General features: G+C 41.1%; 1 protein-coding gene across 1 annotated transcript in view; it reads left to right on the top strand.

Moving 5' to 3' along the window:
• xkr7b (XK, Kell blood group complex subunit-related family, member 7b) overlaps positions 1-12,079 on the top strand; it is a 75,987-nt gene extending 63,908 nt beyond the window's left edge. Inside the window, exons 2-4 of the mRNA XM_034088157.2 lie at positions 2,213-2,412; positions 5,851-6,070; positions 6,568-12,079. Of these exons, the coding sequence (XP_033944048.1) occupies positions 2,213-2,412; positions 5,851-6,070; positions 6,568-7,375 (1,228 nt within the window). The 3' untranslated portion in view covers positions 7,376-12,079. The remainder of the gene's footprint in view (positions 1-2,212; positions 2,413-5,850; positions 6,071-6,567) is intronic.
• Positions 12,080-15,533: the final 3,454 nt, after the last annotated feature.

Below are 15,533 nucleotides of genomic sequence, written 5' to 3'. Positions count from 1 at the left end.
TGCAGTAGAAGACTTGCAGGTAAACAATCTGGTGAATGTCCTGAAGCATGCTCTTGATGCGTCTCAGATCTGAAGCTGAGAGTTAAGAAGATCTGCTTTGCGTGTTACTCTGTCCCACATAATTGGAGTATGCTTGAATAAAACTTAAAATGACATAACATTATAGTTCTCCTTCAATGAGTTCTCCGAGGTGTTAAATAAAATAAAAAGATCCTCCAGCTGAGGTTTCTCATCGTGTTGTGTTCTTGAGGGCCCAGCTAAAAGACTAAAGCTAACAGAGTGCTTACAGTCGGGGCCCCGAGGCTCTGGAACAATCTGCCCGGGGAAACAGGTCGGTGTCACTGATCTCCGTTAAGTCCCTTCTTGAAACATCCTTTTATCTGAGAGCCTTTCTGATTTTACTTGATATCATTTCCTTTTCACTCTCCTTTATTTACACTAAAAATCTTCGTCTTTTCCCAATTATTAACTTTTTCCACACTATATTGGTGTCATACTGTAGGCACCACATAGTGTTTTTTTCTATAAAACATGATTTAGGACTTTTCAGCTTTTAATTTTACTGCCTTTATGAGACACTTTGTACCTTGGATTTAAAAAATGTATAACTACATTATATTATATATTTATTCGATTATTAGGATTCCTACTTAATATAGACACTTTGTAAACATCATTATTCAATACTCTTAGAGTTAACAGAGATTCTCACTGTTCAGTACCGGTACCTGATTGGACGGTATTGGTATACCGTTAAGCCGCTGGACAAACGGTGCTGCTATGGGTATATGAATTACGCTACTTCCTTAGTTCAAACAATTCTGGTTGGTTGGGAACCCTCACCCCGTGTGGGCGTATCCGGTTTGAGTACAACTCTGATTGGCCACTGTTAATGCCACTCGTCATCTCTCCTAACAGCGCTGTTATTATTGTGAGACTCCCGGGGCAGACCATAGGGGCAGACGCAACATCTTGCTAGAAACAGTGTATCAAGGCTTCTTAACATTTAACAACCTATTAATGCATACTCACTTAACGGGAAGAAACTCAGCTAACAGACGATATTAACCATTTTACCTACACGGAACAGAAGTCCAACACCAAGAGTCTAAATCAACACTTAGCAAAACGGGCTGACGGGGCTAACAGGGCTAACGGCTACTTTAGCACATAACTGGCAAAGGCGATCTTTTCTATGTCATTGTATCGACACAAACAACATATCAAATGAAAGCTGAGATTCCCCAGATTCCATTGGTATAAGTCTCATCACTGTACGAACAAAACTCACTGAACTAGCAGCCAGGAATGAGCAAGAAAACAACTTCACTTTACGTAGCCATGATGATAATTGTGTCTTACCTTTGCTGTTTTGTGATCAAAAGTTGTGTTCAAGGGCATACAAACGGTTAATCCAATGTCTCTGTGTAACTTTAAAATTATTACTGATAATCGATCATTACAATTATAAATAATAAACGCAATAAACAGATTATGGTTAGCCGACCGGATCTTCCGGTTTAGGAGGTGCGCACGCAGCGTCTCGTTTTAACTGAATAATGGTCATGTTTACATGGATTTATGAACTGCCCCTAATTACAGCCCCCCTTCCAGAGACACGCTGTCAAACACACTCATACCTGCTTGGTATGACATTGAAAAAGTTACATTAAATAATAAATACAAATAAATTACAATAAAATGACTGTTGTTTAATCTTCACATCTTGTAATCATGTCTATGATTTTGAGCACCAAATTATTAAAAAGTATCGATAAGAGTATCGAAAAATACCGGTATCGATAAGCAGTATCGGTATCAGTATCGATGAAATCCTAACGATACCCATCCCTAGTCATGATATACCCTTGCACCAACATTATTATTACCTGTGTTTAATGATCTCTTTATGTATTTCTGAAGATGCATATGGCTGCCAATGGCTTTTCAGTTTGGTCCCATGTTGCAGATTCTGAGATTTGTCCATATTATTTTGTGTTTGAAAGAGTTTTTTCTGCATGAAGAAGATCTGAATGTTCAAATTGCAACCGAAAATGTAAATAAATAAATTGTCAGGGCGAAGATTAATGCACACATTTCCCCTTTGGCAACTCCCTGAAAAATGAAATGTTGATACATGGAGACGCTTGAGGGATTAAAGAAAGAAAGAGCACAAGCACCATTATTAAACATGACTTCCTGTCGCCCTCAGGTACATCCACGCCCTCTACCTGGGAGCCCAGAGCCGCTGGCACAGGAGTGGGCCGCTCCACCACTTCCACTGGCGGCTGATGTTCGAGAGCGCCGACATCACCATGCTGCGCCTCCTGGAAGCCTTCCTGAAGTCCGCCCCGCAGCTCGTCCTGCAGCTCAGCATCATGATCCACGGGAACATCGTGCACCCTCTGCAAGGTGAGCCACACACACTTCCTGTCCCACTGTGAGAGGTGTGACACATCAGTTATCAATATCACTATAATGAAGTCAGACTGAGCAACAAGGGATGCAAAGAAACCAGATTATTTCAACCACGACAATGAATGTTTTGAGTAAAATGTTGATATCGTTGAAAAAATATATAAAAATAAGATGTTAAAATTATAAATATAGTATACAAGTTTTGAAATTAGACAGAATAATGTGTGTGTGTGTGTGTGTGTGTGTGTGTGTGTGTGTGTGTGTGTGTGTGTGTGTGTGTGTGTGTGTGTGTGTGTGTGTGTGTGTGTGTGTGTGTGTGTGTGTGTGTGTGTGTGTGTGTGTGTGTGTGTGTGTTTACAGGAGTGGAGACAGGTGTGTGTGTGTGTGTGTGTGTGTGTGTGTGTGTGTGTGTGTGTGTGTGTGTGTGTGTGTGTGTGTGTGTGTGTGTGTGTGTGTGTGTGTGTGTGTGTGTGTGTGTGTGTGTGTGTGTGTGTGTGTGTGTGTGTGTGTGTTTACAGGAGTGGAGACAGGTGTGTGTGTGTGTGTGTGTGTGTGTGTGTGTGTGTGTGTGTGTGTGTGTGTGTGTGTGTGTGTGTGTGTGTGTGTGTGTGTGTGTGTGTGTGTGTGTGTGTGTGTGTGTGTGTGTGTGTGTGTGTGTGTGTGTGTGTGTGTGTGTGTGTGTGTGTGTGTGTGTGTGTGTGTGTGTGTGTGTGTGTGGTGGGCAGATATCAGTAGGATAGTCTATGCTTTATTTATGCTTTCCTTGCAAGATACACAAGAAGCTTGGCCTTTGATGAATAAAACAAAACTCTCTGTTTCTATCACACACACAACCACACACAAACAGTCAACCCTCCAGCGTCCACACACACCTAGAAGTGAAGTGTCGGACACATATTTGAATTGCAAAGTGGAAACAGTTGCAGGACATATAAAAAAGCTACACAAATACACACAAACACGTCTCTGACAAAAACACATGTTACACACTGAGAGATATGCATCATTTGTTATTCAACACCAACATGCTACGAGAGGACACCGGGGACATTAGCTGACAACACTCAGTGTAGAATAATATAATGTATGGAAGCTACATTACATGCTGTAATGTGGCTAAAATTAGCCTAACTGTTTGGCAGCAGCTCTCCCCCGGGGGTATGATAAAGTAATTATTTGTTAACTCTTCCTGAAGATATGATCTCTCTCCATGTGACATTTGAAAATGAGGGTTGATTATGATCTTGCCTCATTTCCTCTCTTTCTCTCTCCTCCATCTCTGCCTTTATAGTGCTCACAGGAAATATCGATGCACACACACACACACACACACACACACACACACACACACACACACAATTTGAGGTCTATTTACGGTAACAATAGTTGGGAGGGTTACTTTAAAAAAGTATTCCATTACAATAACTAATGACCTGTTTAAAGATGTTATCAGTAACCTAATCTGAGTATCAAGATATAACAGTAATGTAATCTGAATCCCTTCTAGATTATCTCAACATCAAATGTGATGCAAATAAATATGTGTGTTTAACTTGAAGGGGCCCTATTATGCTTATTTTCAGGTTAATATTTGTGGTTTTTATGAAAAGTGCTTTATTTTTCTCTCTTTATTTTTACTGCCTCTTTTTCCCCTCTGTTTGAGAGAGAGCCCAGTCTGCTCTGATTGGTTAGCTGGCCGGCTCTGCAGTGATTGGTCAACCGCTAAGAGATGTCCCGCCCCTGAGCCTATCATGTACAATGTTTTGGAGCGCTAATCATATTGATGTCAATATGCTCCAGAAGTAAAAAGAGGAGTCCAATAGAGACGTAAGGGAATACATGTGTATCCTGATTACGTAATCCATGTAATCGGTTACTTCCCAAGCCTGATGGTTACCTACTATCTGTTAATAGACATAATGTTTCTAAATGTTGGCACGTCCATTACACAATACAGACTGCCCTACACACATTGCATCCTCTCGGTACTGATTTGGCTGATTGATTTATTCATCATCCAAAAATGAATAAACTATCTGTACTGCCAATTAGTTATGTGTCATCTGTTAAGTATAAATCCTTAACATGTGCTGGTTCCAGTTTCTGCAAGTGTTGAGATGTGTTGGGCTTTCCAAGCAAAAAGGCTTCATCTGTCTTTTTCTACCCATAATCCTCTTGGTTTTGGGTTATTTTATTCTGTAGCTGCGGTAATATGTTTTCTCAAGCTGCACTCCTGGAATTATGTCATGTAATGTGTCTAACTTGTACACGTAGGTCGGGTTTATCAATGTTAATATCAGCAGGAGGGGATTATGTGTATGTGTGCTTGCAACATGTACGACAATTATGTTTTTGTGAAAGTCAAAATTGTTCCGGAATGATGCTGGTACACAAATATCTTATCTAAATGTCCTGCATCACAATCCTTAAAACACAATTTAAAAATATGCAACCAATATCTCAATGATGAAGTGCATCCATACTGTGAAATACACTTTTAAAACGTGCTTTCCAACACTTTTTATGTTGTAATTCTGCGTTCTTAAAAAATAAAATAAAAAATATAAATATTTTTCTCAAAGAGCATAAGCTGGAGTTGACAAACACACTTAAATCCCAAGAAGAAATTTGGCCATTAGAAAACACATGTAATGAATAAAGGAAAAGTACATAGCTGCAGAAGTACTTTTTTCCCGTTAAAAGACACCATTTTGACCTAAAAACTAGTCGTTTTCAAAACTGAAACTGGTTTTCAACAGTTTTAGTTAATATCTAACTCAAATTTCAGTAAGTCTCAACATGCGAGCAATATTCAACTTCTCTTTGGTATCTTCATTAAAAACCCCAGGGTCCTGAAAATTACATTAAAATGCAAAGTCCACGCAGCTCTTACCCTGCTCACATTTTAATGCCTTCTCGTGTGATTCATGGCTAATTTGAGACAAAACTGCATGATTAACGACCATGAATGTTTAATGCATTAATCCGCGCTCTGGGCGGCTCGCAGTTACATGTGCGGGCTGACGATCGTCTGACTTCAGTAGAGACCGGTCTGGGTCATTCTGAATGAGCATGTAAAGGTATTATCATTTTTGTCATGGTCTTCCCAAGGTTCTTTTTCCCCAAGGACTCACTTGCATCATCTACCTTACAAATATATTGTACTTGTGTACTGCATTTTCCTTGTTACTGATTGGCCAACATGTAAAATACCAATATATCTGCAAAACTTTGGATATAATTCTGTCTAACAATGTCACTGATTAGAGTTGGCAGCCCAACAATTATGGTATCATGTATTTCTTTTTGGTTTTCATGTCAATGTCTTTCTTTCTTTTCCCCCTTCATCACGCACATGTATTTCTATTTGTGTCTCTCCCCTCCTTGCCTCATAATTGTTTCCTCTGTCTCTCTCTTCCTGTGTGTCTGCAGGTCTCTCGGCTTCGGCCTCCCTGGTCTCTCTGGCCTGGATGATCGCCTCGTACCAGAAGGTTCTCCGAGACTCCCGCGACGACAAGCTGTCGATGTCTTACAAGGCCGTGATCACCCAGATGCTGTGGCACTTCTTCACCATCGGGGCGAGGACTGTGGCCTTTGCCCTCTTCGCCTCCGTCTTCCAGCTCTACTTTGGCATATTCATCGTCAGCCACTGGTGCGCCCTAAGTGACCTCATGCAAAGAGTCTGGGTCCACAACGACAAGTTTAGAATTAACACTTTATATCACATTTGTAACAGATATCAGAGGGTTTTTTTATCCTTTGAGTTAATGATTTAATGATTTTCTGCGAAAATTGACTGAATTGACATTTAACAAATATCTGCCATCTTGTACAGTATCTTAACAGCAGGTTTACAGCAGAAGTAGGAGATTATTTATTTATGCAGACTCTTTCCAAATTAGGGGCCTTAAGAGCAATGGAATTTATGAAATACTGAAAGATTATTTGATGTTGAAACACAACAACAACAACAACAAAAGTAAATGCCAAAATAATAATATTTGGAGGAAGACTTTATCTACTTTGAGATGAGGAATGGCCTGGCTTTGTGAAACTAGTGTAACCTCAAAGTCATTAAAAGTATTTTAAGTAAACACATTATTCTTGTCATTATAAAAATCAGGAGCTGACTCCAGTTTTGTCTTTCAGGTGTGTCATGACCTTCTGGATCATCCAAGGTGAGACCGACTTCTGCATGTCCAAGTGGGAGGAGATCATCTACAACATGGTGGTGGGCATCATCTACATCTTCTGCTGGTTTAATGTCAAAGAGGGCCAGAGTCGCTTTCGTATGACCGTCTACTACTCTGTGACGCTGGCAGAAAACGTGGCGCTGACCGCCGCCTGGTACACGTACCGCGGCCAGCAAACCTCCGACTCCTCCGCCCTGGTGGTGGTGTGCCTGGTGGCCTGCAGCTTCGCCCTGGGAACCTTCTTCATGTTGGTGTACTACTGCTGGCTGCACCCTGATGGGCCAGTGCTGGGCACGCAGTGGGGAGGGTGTGTGGACGAGGGTGTGGTGGGTGCGGGGAGCGTAGCGGGAGTGATTGATTCTTGCATCACCCCATCCCAAGGGTCGCAAACCGACATGGTTATTACCAGCCCTCCGAGGACCCTCCCCAGGACTAAAGACACGGGGGAGCCGGTTCCAGGGGAGAGAGACAAGGACCGAGACAGGGACAGTTGCCTTCCTGTCTTCCAGGTACGTCCTTCCCCTTCATCCTCTCCTGCACTCCTTCACAGGACCTCCTCATCCTCCCGCGCCCAGGAAGGCCCTGTGATCCGGATTGACCTACCGAGGAAGCGATACCCAGCCTGGGATGCACACTTTATTGATCGGCGCCTCCGGAAGACCATTCTGATATTGGAGACCACGTCAGCTGTCAGCCCCAGGATACAGTACAGGTGTAGCATGATGGGCAGCAAAGAGGTGTTAGAATATGAGACAACTGTCTAAGCCATCAGGGGCTTTAAACTTAAAAGTGAAGTCTGGGACCAAGGCTCAGCCAAGAGATCAGTTCTCATCCCAGGACAACCTATGCCAGGAGCAGCATGTTAAAGGAGACACAGAGTGTCGGGCAACTCTTCATTAAAAAAAGAGGTTGTCAAAACTTGATTGTAAAATGTGAGGCGTAATCTGGTAAACTCTCCCCCTTAGGGCGCAGTCCAGGAGTACGTAGCATGAATGAGTCGTAGGAAGTAAATGGAGAAACACTGAACTGGGATAATCTTTGGTGAGAAATGTAATCTCTCATCCTGGGACCAAGGAATGTTAGATTTAGTTTCATCCTGCATGGTCAGAACACGGAGTAAAAGGACTTGAGAGCGATGAAGTTGTGGAGTTTGATATATCTGAGAAACAGTTTGCTGCATGAACATGAGCCGTGGGCCACAGAGAGCCTGCGGAGACTTACCAGGGAACTCTGAGAGGCTTTGCACGGGACATGCAATCATTTGGTTTGACGACAACTCGGACAATGACCTACATTTGGGGCTCACTACCCAATATAATATATACCCAAAACATATTGCTTTAGATGTCTTGTTTCAACCACATTTAGCCCAGTTTAGATTTCTTTGTTCCTCCAAATTTATAATTCAATGTTAATTGAGTCTATAGATTTTGTATCAATAATTGTTGTTATTTAGCAAGGAGAGAGGGATACCATTTTACATTTGTGTACCATCCTGTTTCAACCGGTTGCATGTCCCTCGCAAACTTCGGTGACAAACCTTCAAGCATTCTGTTGGTGGTGTCTAAAGAGAAATGTACTCTCATACATTTAACTTTAGTGTCATGACACCAAGAGAACCCATGAAATATAGGCTCACAAGTCCATATGGTTTCTGAAAAGGCCTGAGATTCAAGTGATAATGGTCACCCATCCATATGTGATTGAAAAAAAAAGCCATCGCAAAAGTCCTACTGTTTGCATCCCAGCTGCTCTGTCCCCACAACCTGAGAAAGGACTTGTTTGGGGAAATAAATGGACTGGATGTAAAGTGGATGACTTCTGCAATGGCTCCCATCATATGGCATGCTGTAACTCACCACAAACAGGCCTGTGATGTATCGTAGAATAAATACAGATGTCAGATATAAGCTATTATAATAAGCTGTAGTTAGGTGATGAATGACGTTTGGGTGAAGAAGCTTCATTTACTCGTAAGAGTCTAAATGTCGTCCATTTTTCTCGGAAAACATTTAATGTAAAGGTATGAAGGGAATCATGAACAACCTCATTATGCTATGAAAACATTTTCCAGTGTTTTGATTTTGGCCAGAACAGAAGCTGATGAAATGAGCTTATAACCGTGTCAACAAACCTTGAGGACTCGAAAGGTTTGTTAAAACGTGGATGCATCCTAACAACACTAGGGTTCATCTAGTAAGCAGTTAACACAAGGACATTGATAACAACAGCTCAAAGAACCAGGATTGCTTTTTAAAGGCTAGCAAGTTGGCAAAAGCTGCTATATGTTGTTACAGATAGAACGTTGACAATGGTTTGCTCTTCTTGAGAGGTGACATTGTTTACAAAACGAAAACCATATACAGGCCTTTGACTCAACGTCGATATTGGCAGATTCAGGTTTGAGTGACATAATCTGTCAACTGACTGAAAAATGATATGAGAAACCATCTTGGCTCCTTTTAAACTGTGAGTGAAAGGATTAGGGTTGTGATACCCTGAAGAGAGGAGCCACAACTTAAGTAATTCAGTGGAGCTTATCTGCAACTAACTTCAGAGGTTGAAGTTTAAAAATGTGAATGTGTTACTATTTGGAAGCAGCTACATGGAGGTGCTGAGGAAGTCAAGCATGGTCAGCACCAGTAGTGAAGGAACACACACAACGCTAGCCTCAATGCTAATGTGTCCTCTCTCATATTACACATCAGATTTCTCTTTGGCAGTCTCTCTTTGAAGTTATTCTAAAATACATTATTTTCTTTAAAAGCCTTTAGCGTTAGTCTGTGCATTTAAGGTGACTTGTGATTTGTTATGGTGTGGGAGTTCTTTAAGTCCATCCCAGAAACATTTAAACCAATGTTGTGATTGTTTTAGATAAAGGCAGCAGAAGGTATTAGCATTTTTAGCAATGCACTCAAAAGCATTTCTCCCAAGAACATTACATTCCCCATGTGATCCCGGTTTTATCTCAAAAAAGCATGTTCATCGAAACACGTTTGAAGATGCATTGGACAGTGTATGATTTCAGTTCATGGAATTATTTGTTTATTAAACTTAGTTGCTGAATTACCAAGATGTTTACATCACATACCATCAAGCATTTATAAGATGCCAATGTTCAGGGGGTTACCACTTCAGGGTTGACTGACACGAGCACAAATCCCAACATATTAAAGCACAGTCATAACAATCTGCTATCAAGTACAATGACTACAAATGGCATTACAACTTAAATATTGACACTTCCCTTACCCTTTTCAAACTTGGTGCAGGCTTACCATCAACATTTTAAGTGTAAAAACTGCTCAACAACAGGCACGTATAAATCTGTTCGCCAACTCCGACCTGACGGCGAATAACAAGAACATGATTTGGGCAACGTAGTTTAGTTTTTTGGGTCATAAAGTTCTCAAAACTCAAACAGTGCGGTTTCCAGTGCGGGTGTAATCATCCCTTTTATGCTGATGATGCGTATGTATATTTTGATGTGTCAAAGACTCCCAAGCAAAGCATTTTCAAACGTATGTACTTATGAAGAACAAATCACTCAGCAGTGTTTCCACTACATGGTATGGCTCTACTTGTATCCACTCACTTATCTTTGGTTTGCCGTAAGGAAAGTTGAAGACGATACTTGGTACCAGCTCAGCCGGGGTTTCATGCATACGGCAATGCAAGTTGACGTTACATCATTGAAGACCACTGATTGGTTTGAAAGAAACAGCACTAGCGTGTTGCAACAAAGTACCGTCATAGCAATCCTCTTTCATCGAAATGCGACGAGTCTCCCGTGTGTCACTACGGACAACAGCTGATCTACAAAACTAAAAACAAAACGCCTGGCTCCAAAAGTGAGTCAAGTTGAGTCGAATTGAGCCATAGCATGCTTTGGAAACGGGGTTTGAGAGCAGTTAGTATACTTGCTTTTTAACAAGCGGCTGTGATGCAAGCAAGGTTGAGGTCGGACATGATAATTATTCATATACTTACCTGCATGATTTTAAATCTACCTTCGGGAATTAAAACGTGTATGTGCTAGGTGTGAATCATCCCCAGCTCACAGAACATAATAAATAACAAATAAAGGATGCTACTCCACAGTTAATATTCTTTTAGATTGTCTTCGAAACCTGCCGCCCTGCCTGCACTGTTCATGTTTCCAACTGCATCTTGCAGATTGATGCACTGGGTATCCAGTGGGACCGTTATGCAAACGTGTGCATTGTTAGAAGCAAGTGTATAAACGCTCTGTCCCTCAACACGTTTGTGGATGTTATTCCCAACGAAGGCAAGGACAAAAGGTCTCGAGTATATAAGCTCTCCTCACACAGATGTGGGGCTCCTTTTCAGGGAAACTGTTGTGTCATGTTGACTCTGCTTGGTGGTAACGGGGATATCAGAAATCAGGATAACAAATAAAAAATGAATATTGGTAATAACTTGGTAATTATAGTTGTATTATCCTGACGGTGTTGTGTCCTACCTGAACTTGTGGATGTTGGTACAGTGGTGACAGTCACTGCAGTGTTAATGGTGCTGAAAACAACGCCTCTATGTCGACACTGATTATGTCATGTCAAACATGATAATGTACAGATAATGCATATGTGAACTACCCAGTCTGAGGCCAAGGGGCGAAGCTTCTCTTTCTCTGATTGGATAATAAATCAGTCCTTTGTCGTTGAGGTAAAATAACCGTTAAAAGTGGTGCGCTGGTTATACTGTATATCAACTTGAGCAAAACATGTTAAAAAGTAAGTGAGTTCAAAACTCAAATCATCTTTTATTAATTGATGCAAGTATTTAGGTTTATTTATTTTTGTATTTGTTTTATATCTATGTATCTATTGTTTACTCACTCGGTGGCCATGTCTTTGGTATGACTCTTATATTAAGATGTAAAAACTGAAAATAGATTTTTTTTTTAACTCATTCTATATATCTGTATATACCAGAGTGGCGCTATACTACTGTAGGATGTGTATGTATGAGTATGTGTGCTTTGGTTTGTATGTATGTATTGTATGTACAGTATGAGGATGTGCTCTAAGTTCTTTTGATAATGCTGCTTAAATTACTCTGAGTGATTGAGCACAAAAATAAACCAGTGGTGAAAATATCTATGACGCTGTTATAAAAAAAACAAAAAAACTCAGCAAGCTGTGCTGATAACTGTAGATGGGAACAAAACTGTAGTAAACATGGCTGAACAGCCGTCGAAATACACGCTGTGTCTGCGTTTTCTGTCACGGCCAGAGATGGGACAGTAATTACTCGATACATTGAACTTGTACGTTTACTACATTGTTACCTATTTGGCTTTTGATAATGTAACATTTGAATCCAATGAAAGGTTGTGTGAGGATTTGCAATTGGGAAAACAATTGGCACATTTCGTGACTTGCAAAATTAACTAAATGTGTTGTAAATGTGTTGTTTTTGTTATTATGTTGATAAAAGAAACATGCTTTGGGCAGCATTTCGTTCCTTCAAAGTGTATATGCTGTGGAAAAGTGAATAACTGTTCTGGAAAACAGGTTTGGTGCCATAACAAATCAAGATGCCAATGCAGACTATCAATGTAAAAAATATGTTGTTTTCATACTTCCAGGAACAAAATAGTTCAATTTTAAATTTTACACATATCATTATTTTACCATTGAATACATGATGTTAATGAACAGGCCATATACATCAAGCTATTGCATGTCCAGGCATCCTTTTTAGAAAAGGTGTCACCACTTCAGTGATTGCTTCGATTGTTATGCCTAAAGCATGATATTTAGGGGTGGGCTTGACAGGCGTCTCAGCCAATCACGTTCAGTTACCTGTCTGTGAGCAAAAACTTGACAGAACAATTTGTACGAATCGTCATTTTATTGGTGCTCGATTGACATTGTTACTCATAAAACAATGCGCAATGCCCAAACTTAGATTGATCTCAAATTCAGAATTGTCTTTGTTACTTAATTTGAATCCAGCAGGTTCTAGAAACCCCCCTCACTCTTGTCCAACACTATATCTCCACTGGGACAGGATCATTTCCGTTTCTTACCCACCATGGTTTCCTGTATGTTTGGACTGTCCCGAGGAGTTCAGGTGTGGAACCGGAGCGAGGCGGAGCTGAAGCTGGAGCTCCACCAAGCTTCTCCTCTGAATGTCCCGCCCCCTTTCTCTTCTCTCTTGTCAGCCGTCCTCTCTCTTTCCTCACGAGGCGACAACACAAGATCTCTCCCTCAAACCAACATCCTTTGATCTCTCTTTCTCGCATCAGCATCATCCATCCTGAGGGTTTGCTATTTATTTGGCCGGCGTCTCTGGAGATCCAGCAACCAAACAACAATCCATCTATTTCTTCTCCTCTACGTGTTGTTGTTGTTGTTGTTGTCTTCTGTAATTCCACTGTTTTCAGTCTGTTTTCTCCTCTTTCTGTCATAGCTGACGGAAGGGGATCAGAGCTGAGTGTCCTTCACACTTTAATCCATTTGGTCTTCATTTTCCCCCCATTTTCTCTAACTTGTTTTTCCTCTCACGACCTCCTTCGACTATTCTGCCATCAGCCCTTCAGTTCTTTATTCCTCCTTACTTCTTGTATCACACATTTTCATTTCTTTATGTCTCCGTCCACAACCATTATGGTATTCCTGTATTTCTCTCGATCTTTGATTCATTTCATTGTCATCCTTTTTGATTTATCCGTCTCATCCCTCCTTCCTTTTTTAGTCATTTCCTAATGCCTTCCTTTGATTCCCATTCAATTGTACATTGTGTTGTGTTTTATTGCATTCATCTAGTCTGTCTGCTTTTGCTGTTGCATTCCACCTTCATTATTTCCTCCCTTGCTCCTTATTTTCCATCCTTCACTTCTTTCAAGTCTTTATCCCTTTTTTACCGGACTTCCTCTTCTTCCTTTCCTTCCTTCCTCACCTGTGTTCTTCTTCCTCCCCCTTATTTGATCTTTATCTCCCCTTCCAGCCCCTTTTACTTTCTCCTTTTTTTCCCTCTCCATCTCTTCCCTCACGTTCTCCTCCTCGCTGCTTCCACCTGCCATCTCTCCGTGTTTATTTCCCTCTCTAGTGTCAGACCTCATGTATGCCTTTGAACTTGCGGTCTCTTAAGGATGTCTTCCCTGATAACACTGATGTGCCAAACACACACACACACACAGAAGTACATGCATACATGCACTAATATTCCAATACACACACACAGAGTTCACGCAGCGCCAACAAGGTCTGATGTTCTTTGAAGTGAACACAAGCCTGATTGATGTGTGTGCACAAAGGTGTGTGTCAAAGGTGCGAGAACATCAAGAGCAGGTGAGTACTGTATGTGTTTTCTGATGTGTATGTGCATTTATTTGCTATGAAATGTGTGTGTAGCCAAACTCACTTTCAGAAGACAAGAAACAAATGTACTTACTGGTTTATTTTAGTAACAATAGATGCTAAAACGCTTGCCAGCTGGGACATCATGGGATAGGACCTGATCACGCTGAGATGTGTTGCTAAAATATCTTGAAGAAGTGCATGAAAGTGGAAAAAAATGTAAGGAGAAGATTGTATCGTATTGCATACATTGGGATAAACTCCAGTTAGTAGTTTGCCCCTGACGTTGACAGTTTGTTTCCGAGCAACACTGGCTCTTAGATGTCAGTTAACTGTTGCTATGGGAAACACTGCTAATGCTATAGGCTTTCACAGCATTTTCCCAAATATGTATAAAATGATATGCACAATACCAAACCTGTCAGTTTGGCTGAATTGGTCTGATTGTTGATTCATTTATATGTTATGTCATTAAAATCATATTTTATTGTTGTTTATCTGTTACTTAAGAGTTGGTGAAGATCCAAGAGAAGAGCATAACTTTCTTGAGAGAGAGAGAGAGAGAGAGAGAGAGAGAGGAAAAGGAAAAAAAAACGTTCAAAAGATAAATGCCCCATCTTTGTCTCCCGTTGCCAAGGTAACTGGACGATCGTTAAGCCGTTAAGTCCTCCAACCGCCGGTTACCCTGACAATAGGTGTGTGTGTGTGTGTGTGTGTGTGTGTGTGTGTGTGTGTGTGTGTGTGTGTGTGTGTGTGTGTGTGTGTGTGTGTGTGTGTGTGTGTGTGTGTGTGTGTGTGTGTGTGTGTGTGTGTGTGTGTGTGTGTGTGTGTGTGAGAAAGGTCACATGTTTGATGCCATCTCGTCTGCCTCCATCAGTGTCCCGCTATTTCCCCCTTCTTCCTCCTCCTCCTCTTCCTCCTCCTCTTCTTCCTCCAGTCAGTTTGTGTCACAGTGCTGCCTTCCTGTGGCCAAACCTGCCGACTGCAACTGAAGATTTAAAATTCTAAAAATAACTCCTTTAGTGCCAAAGGGTAAATGCTCGGAAATAACAAAATCACTGATTGTGTTGTGACTAGAATCCACATGTTTCTACTGAAGCATGACATGTTCTGCTCAGAGAGCCGGAGATCAGTTTTTAAATTGTTTGTCAGCAACTATTCAAGTATTTCTCGCTTATATGCAAGTACGTTTTGTAACTTCTGGTTTACTTGGTTATGTGGCCCGCTGAATAGACGCAGACGTGTTTCTCCCCATTGATATTCACAGATTATTGACAAGCTCCACAACCTCACTTTTAGTAATACCGTAAATCAAAGTTGTTTGCGTTTTTAAACTACATTTTCGGGATTGTTGGTCAACAAATCAAAAAGGGTTAACACATAACTATTTTATAAGTCAATCACCTGAAACGATGTAGCGAACATGAGTACAGTGCAGAGAGAGAATGGGCCTTATCAGTCTCTGGTGGAGTTTCCTCTCGGACAGGAAGTGGGCTTCCTCAGCTTCCTGTTCCATTCTCTTTTGTGTGTGCGTGCGTGCGTGCGTGCATGTGTGTGTGTGTGTGTGTGTGTGTGTGTGTGTGTGTGTGTGTGT

Source organism: Pseudochaenichthys georgianus, chromosome 7 (assembly GCF_902827115.2).
Source record: "Pseudochaenichthys georgianus chromosome 7, fPseGeo1.2, whole genome shotgun sequence".
Taxonomy (NCBI): domain Eukaryota; kingdom Metazoa; phylum Chordata; class Actinopteri; order Perciformes; family Channichthyidae; genus Pseudochaenichthys; species Pseudochaenichthys georgianus.
This window is presented reverse-complemented; position numbering and strand designations above follow the sequence as displayed.